General features: G+C 35.0%; 1 protein-coding gene across 1 annotated transcript; it reads right to left on the bottom strand.

Moving 5' to 3' along the window:
- Nucleotides 1–5,740: 5,740 nt before the first annotated feature.
- On the bottom strand, nucleotides 5,741–7,172 carry LOC106322027 (F-box protein At5g50450). Its single transcript, XM_013760224.1, has 3 exons — nucleotides 6,856–7,172; nucleotides 6,622–6,784; nucleotides 5,741–6,550 (listed from the first exon to the last, which is right to left on the bottom strand). Exons 1-3 carry the CDS (start codon nucleotides 7,002–7,004, stop codon nucleotides 5,870–5,872), a joined length of 993 nt encoding a protein of 330 aa, XP_013615678.1. The 5' UTR covers nucleotides 7,005–7,172; the 3' UTR covers nucleotides 5,741–5,869.
- Nucleotides 7,173–7,350: the final 178 nt, after the last annotated feature.

Genomic DNA, 7,350 nt, shown 5'->3' with positions numbered 1-7,350 from the left:
CTCTTTCGATTTGTTCTGGAGATTTCTCAGATAAAAAGAGAAGAGAGAAAATTAGGGTTTGTTCGTAATCGATTTGGGGATTTTATGAAGCCAACGAGTTTTTTACGGCTTCCGCACGTGTTCAGTTAACTGTTTAACGTCGTCTTAATCTTCTGTTAATCAGAGTTAACGCCGTCAAAATCGAGGTGTGAAACTTCCGAAATTTAAAAGTTCATGTATTTTTGGAACAACCATAATTAGTTTGGGTATTTTTCAGGAATTTTCCCTTATCTATATGGGGAAAAAAATGAAATTAGCATAGAGACAAAACACAACAGTTGATGTTACCTCCAACTTTCCCCTACTAATATTGATATACAATAAACATATAATTTTCATGGCTGATACAACGTGTATACATGTGCTTGTTTGAATATGAGGATTCTGCTTAGTAAACGTTCCATAAATTACTAAATTAAGATGAAAAATTAAATATCCCAGCATTTGAAAAAAAACTTCACGTGATCAGATCTCAAAAAGTCTCACGAACAATACAAAGCAAACAACCTTTACAACTTGTCTTTCTCTTAAATTATATAAAACATCTCTACTCAAAAATTCCTCATAAAAAATTGACCAAAAATAGAAATTACCAATGAAGAGATTACATCCATCAAGATCGGTCTCAGTAGCTCTGCTTCTGATTTTGCTAGCTTTCTTTAGCAGCAAGTTTCACACAGAGGGACACATAGATTTGCGGATAAGCATGGAGAAATCTATTGGAGGTAGCTTACGAAGAATCCCAAGAAGTCGATACAGTCCTATACAGAACAAGTAAGTGAAATCAAAACACTACACAATCAAAATTTCATTCGATATTTATCCACACCCAAATCTCTTTTAGATGTATTTTGACATCAAGATTGTGTATTTCTGTACCAGGAGAGATCCAAGTAGGAAACAGAAGATCACTTCAAGAGAACCATAGATCTCTCTCTCTTTTAAGTTAGATCTTCTGAGGTTTTTTGTTTGTTTGGGTTGCAGAATAGTATGCATACACTTGTTTGTGAATGCCGCAGTGTAGAGTTTGATACATTTACTGTTTTAACTAGTTTACTCTGCCACTGTTTTTGAGTCAGGACTCATTGTTTAATGTTTAGACCTCTAAGTAGTGTTTACTGGGATTTGTAGATTCTGAAACATCTTCGAGTTTCTATTTATTTACTTGAATTCAATATGAATTTTTAAATATCCATGGTATATGTATTTCTTTTTCCTTTTATTTTAGAAAATTTCAAGGATTTGAGTGGAATGTTTATTGCATATTCTGTAAAAATCCTGGAGCAAGTTTAGCTACTCATCACTAGAATAACTGAATTCACATACCGATCAAACAAATAATTTTTTAATCTTTGTTTAACATTTACGTGTACTTCAGGATCCACTTCTAAAATCGCCTAAAATGGGAAATTTAAATACAGCAGTAACAAACTAAAACTCCATCGAAGCTAGAAGGTTTACTCTTTTTCATTGACAAAAATGCTTGGCTATAAACAAATACTTGGACAGATTTTAATAGATACCCCATCATGGACTCGAGATACTTTATGTCTCTCTACATTATCAAAATCTGTTTTTAGTTTTGTAAATTGGTAAATCAGATTCTCATTTTTTTGCCTTGTCTTTCACCCCGACACAAGTTGCAAGAAGAGTTGAAGTCCAAGATGATTTGTGTCGCTGGGATAATCCATTGTCTTCTTCGTCATGATTGTTCTTACTGTTTGTTCTTAGAATAATTAACTAGAAATTTGATTTTAGGATAACTGGAATAAAAAGAAAATGTGACTAATTTTCTGATCTGAATTCTACAGAGCAAGGTTTCTATACACAACGAGAGTTGTCCTAAATAACTTAGTGAACATATCTAAATGAATTTTAATGGATGTCTAGGAAAATTGGTCGCGCAATGAAAGTTGGCCTTCGAAGATGTAGACTTAGACAGTTCGTCGCGGCGAGAGTTTGACAACTGATAACTTAATTCGAATTCTAGGATTGAACTTAATAAACCCTTAGCAACAATTGATCTGAGTTTTGATTGCATGTTTGAGATCTCTGATTCTAGCATTTTTCCTATATGTCTACGAAGCGATATCTTTGTTCTGTTTGATTTACTGCTTTTTATTTCTTTTATAGCTTTACCAATAATTGTAAGTCTATTGTGTCATCCATGCTCCTTGTGAATTTGATCCCCAAGTATTGCAATTGACATTTTATTTGAGAGAGTGCTTTCGGGGTAATTTGAGCATATCATGTATCTACAACAAGCATTCTCCACGTTGATGAAATACATCATGAAGTTCAATCTGTCCAAGTGCTCCTTCGGAGTAAATTCCTAGAAATTTCTAGGGTACATAGTCACACATCGTGGTATCGATGCTAATTCAGAACAAATAAGAGAAATCCATGTGATCACTTCACCAAAGAGCCCAAAATAGGTTCATAAACTAACATTAAGAATGGAAGCCCTAAGTAGATTCATCTCACCACTATAAGACAAATCTCACGCGTTCTTCAAGCCCTCAAGAGGCCAAAATAATTCAACTGGGTTGAGAAGTGTGAAAACGGTTTCACTAAGTTAAAGGAGTACCTTACTATGCCTCCCCTGCTATCAAAACTCTATAATGGAGAAATATTGTTGCCCTATTTGGCGGTATCAGAGTATGCAGTGAGTGCCATCCTAGTGCGAGAAAAAGAAAATAGGCAATACCACATGTACTACGTCATGAGCAAATCATTCCTTGATGCAGAAAAATGATACAATCACCTTGAAAAGTTGGCTCTAGCCCTGGTCGTAGCATCAAGGAAACTACACTCCTATTTTCGGGCTCAACTTGTTTTCGTGGTAACATCTCTACCCTTTAAAGCAATACTCCACAAGCCAGAAGTATCATGCCGGTTGTCCAAATGGGCAGTATAACTCGGGAATATGCCATAATATTCAGACCCGCCACAACAATCAAGTCGCAAGTACTAGCCAACTTAAGTGCTGAATTCTCCTCAACTATTCTCCATGCAGTGGAGGAAGAGGTAAACATCCATAAAGATAATAATCAAGTAGGGGAATGGAAACTCCACCTAGACGGATCCAAAAACGTGAGAGGGGCATGAGTAGGCATCATACTCATCTTCCCATCAGAAGACACGTCATCAAGAGCCGTAAGATGCAACTCCAAGACAACCAATAATAAAAGCGAGTATAAGGCTTTAAAAGTTGGACTCACCCTAACTAGAAAAAATGGGAGTAGAAAACCTTCAGGTATACAACGACTTGCAACTAATTGCTAACCAAACGCAGAGAGAATATCTGGCAAAAGAAGCAGTATGGCTAGATATTTAGTGCTAGCCAAACACATGATCGACAAGTCCAGAGTTGCAAGCTAACACAAATCCTAAAGGAACAAAACTCCCAGGCCCGATGCCTTAGAAAATCTTGGCTTCGCCTTGGAAACTAAAAGTCAGCTAAGTATCTCCTTGTTCGTGCTTTAGTGGGAAGCAACGAATGAGTAATATTTACCATCAAGGAATTTCGAGGCTAGGATGATAGTGCTGTACGGATGAGTTTTGGAATGATAAATATTTATTCTATGGGCAAGGTTGATGGATGTGAAGGTTTAATGGGAGCAAGAAATATAAAAGGTAGTCAATCACCCTTGTATGCGCAATTTGAGGCCTTAATCTAAATGATGAAATGTATAAAAATTATGCGACAAATTCAAGTAAATTTAATTTTACAACATATCGTTCTCAGTTAGAAAATATGGTTTTGGAATAATATGTTCTTACAACTTATTTGAAAGAAATACAACAAATAAAAGAAAGTTTCAGAATGTCCATAATATCTTACAGTTGGCAGAAACAGAAGCAATCCTATGGAATGAAGCACAAGTGACAATGCCACAAATGGACACACAATTATCATCCAGTACGGATGATACTAGAAAAATCTCCCCAAAGTTAGGAAGATGGTGCTTTACAGATAAGTCTTGGAAAGATAATTATTTATTCTTTTGGCAAGGTCGGTTTAGTACACTTGAAAGATTTGAAGGTTTAATGCCGACGAGAAATACAAGAGCTAGTAAATCACTCTTGCATGCGGAATTTGAGGCCTTAATCTGGGCGATGGAATGTATGAAATTCTTCGACTATTTCAAGTGACTTTTGCGACAGAGTATTCTCATTTGGTAAATATGATTTCAAAATCAGAAGAATAGCATGCTTTTGTGATTTACTTGGAAGAAATATAACAGAAAAAGGAAAGTTTCAGCATGTTCGTGATCACACACGTACCTTGGACTCAAAATACAAAAGCAGACAGTCTTGCACGAGTTGTTTGGATTCAACCGTCCTATTTTACTCACATGTACACAGTTTTCAGCTTTCTTAGAAAAGTCTTGGCTGAGTCTTTTTATGTTGATGACAAAAATAAATTAATTTTTATTTAAAATTTTACTTAATAGTTTATTAAATATAGAAAATAAATAAATATTAAAAATAATAAAATAATAAAATCAAAAATAATTGTTCAATTTTGCCAAAATTGTTTTCAAAAGAAATTCAGATTTTTTTTTTTTACTTTTTTTGAAAACGGTTTTTCTTAAAATAAATTAAAGCAGACCTTTATTAATGTGTACGATATTTTCTTGAATTTTTTTAAAAAATAGTGAATTCAGTAATGCATTCATAAATCTGTAACTATGTAATTTGTATGTATATTTAGGAAGATCTTCTTAAATGTGTATGCATCTTTCGAAATACTATTTTTTCTTAAGTATATATTTACAAGCTTGATATTCATTTATCCAACAATTACAAATATTTTCCTATATTTTATAAAGATATTACATATTTAAAAATATCTTCATATATTTTAGAAAGATGTTATATATTCAATGATATTCCTAAATAGGCATATAAGTTAAATTCACCAAGATATCATACAAATTTAAGAACATTTTCCTACAACTTTAAGAATAGTTTATACATATTCAAAAATATCTTACTAAGTATATCTAATTCAAATTTAGTAAGGTATTATTAAATATATATGCATGAAAGTCTTCCTAACACACATTTAAAATGTATTTTAAATATACATTTATGATTTTTACCATAATTGTATGAAAATATTACAAATATTTATCAACATTTTCCTAAATCTTAGGACGATATTATATACATTTATTAATATTTTCTTAAATATGAATATAATTCAAATTTAGGAAGAAATCACACATTTCAGGAAAGTATTCTTAAACTTCTTTTTAAATAAAAAATTGCCATTCAAAATGAAAGAAAATTTTGAAAATAAAATTCAAAACGTTTCAATTTGTTAAAAAATATTTGTTTTCTTTAAATAAATGGATATAATTGTTATTTACCTTTAATAAATATTAGATTGGTCATTTTGAACCTTGTATATTAGTTAGGGGATAAAACATGTTTTAGAGTTATTTAAGACAATTTTTATTATATTTTTGAAACCAAACAATTTTGTGTTAATTTATCATAAAAATAAAAATTAAATTGGTTTACAAATAAACAAAAGCCAAAATCAAATATTTTTATTTCATAAAATTTAATTTTGTACAAAATATAATGGTGAGAATCTAATATATTTTTATATAGCTTGAAATTAAAATGTTAATTATGATCATAAATGTTATTTTAGGCATATTAGTAAAGTAAGATAAAGAACAAAAAAAAAACATGAAAAGATGATCGATTATCAATAACCAAAAAAAAAAGTCAAAAAGGTTACAGAGACAGACCTGCTGGCAAAATTAGACATTTTCTGATTTAACATTTAAAAACTAAAAAAGAGGCAGAGCAGTTATCGAGCAGCATGATTCTCAACTTCCACAGCATCAACGTCCTCGTCACCTACGCCGATCGCCGCAGCCCCAACCCACAGATCTAACGGGGAACATTCCATCTTATGCTTCACTCTCCAATCTAACGCCTGACATCCTCTCGAACAGTAGTTCACTTTCCCACAGACCGAACATCGCCGGAATTCATGCGACCGAGTCTCCGGCCTCCCGCAACCGCCGTGAGAACACATCCTCAACCCCTCCGCCAAAACAACCCGACCAGAATCAAACCAATCCTTCAAAAACCGGTTTACTGGACGAATCTCCTGAACCTGTAATCCGTTGAGTTCGGTTAGCGTCTCGTCCCCGGATTTGAGAGAGAGGTAAGAGCGTAGAGAACCAGCGAGCTCCCTCGCGTTCGCTTGAATCAAAAGCCGACGACCTTCGGCGACGTCGCGAGGAACGCCGTAACCGTCTTGCAGGCAGTGACCGAGCTCTCGGAGCGCGTCGACGTGGCCGAGGTAAGCGGAACGCGCGCAGAGAGCGACTCCGGCGCGTAAGTTCTTGTCGGATTTGTTACCGCCGCTCCCGTTAAACTGAATCACCGACAACGAGTAAAGCGCCGGCGCGTGAGACTTAATCGCCGCTCTGGCCATCAAAGAAGCGCCGCTCACTGGGTTTTGAAGACAGTAAAATCGGATCTGCGCAAAAAAAACAAAAAATCAACACCAGAGAGAGAGAGGGAAAGAGAGAAGGAGGTTTGAAGACGAACCATTCCGAGAGCGTAGCAAGCGTCAATGTTTCCGGCATTAACACAGAGTTTGAGGAATCTGTGAGCGGAGTCAGACCATTTCTCCGCCGTGACGGCTAGGGTTTGAGTTCCCGCTCTGGATAAAACCATAGGATGCAAACCCAGTCGATTCAGTCTCTTGCATCTGAAACGACAAAAGAGACTTCATCAAAATAAAGAATCGGGTGGCTTAAGGAAAAGGCCTGACTGACTTACGTGATGAGAACGTTGAAGAAATCGGCGGGACAAGAAGCGGAGGAACTGAGTTTGCGGAGGATAGAGAAGACGAGATCGTCAGGTAAGTCATCGATGTGGTTGACCGTGAGGTTCTTCTCTAACCTGGGTTTTTTGTTTAGATGCGTCATCGGAAATGATAAAAATCGTTGGAGGAGAACGAAGATGAGAGGATTTGTTTCTTTTGTTGGTTAATGTTAATCTTGAGAGTGGAGAGAAAGATGCCAGAGAAGGAGGAAGAAGAAGATGTGTCTTACATTTATACACAGAAACACGCTCGTGATTATAAAATAAAACTGTTTTTTTTTTTTTTGGCGTCAAGGCCTTGTGCCCTCGTGGCTCTTTCTTTCTCGTTACTTTTTTTTTTGGCTTTAACGTCTATCGAAAAATCAGGATCAAAGGGTGAGTGTGTAATTAAGATTAAGGTGGATAGTGATTAAACGCGAGAAATTATAAATACTGATATTTTTAACTATC

The sequence above is a fragment of the Brassica oleracea genome, chromosome C2, assembly GCF_000695525.1.
Source record: "Brassica oleracea var. oleracea cultivar TO1000 chromosome C2, BOL, whole genome shotgun sequence".
Lineage (NCBI taxonomy): Eukaryota > Viridiplantae > Streptophyta > Magnoliopsida > Brassicales > Brassicaceae > Brassica > Brassica oleracea.
This window is presented reverse-complemented; position numbering and strand designations above follow the sequence as displayed.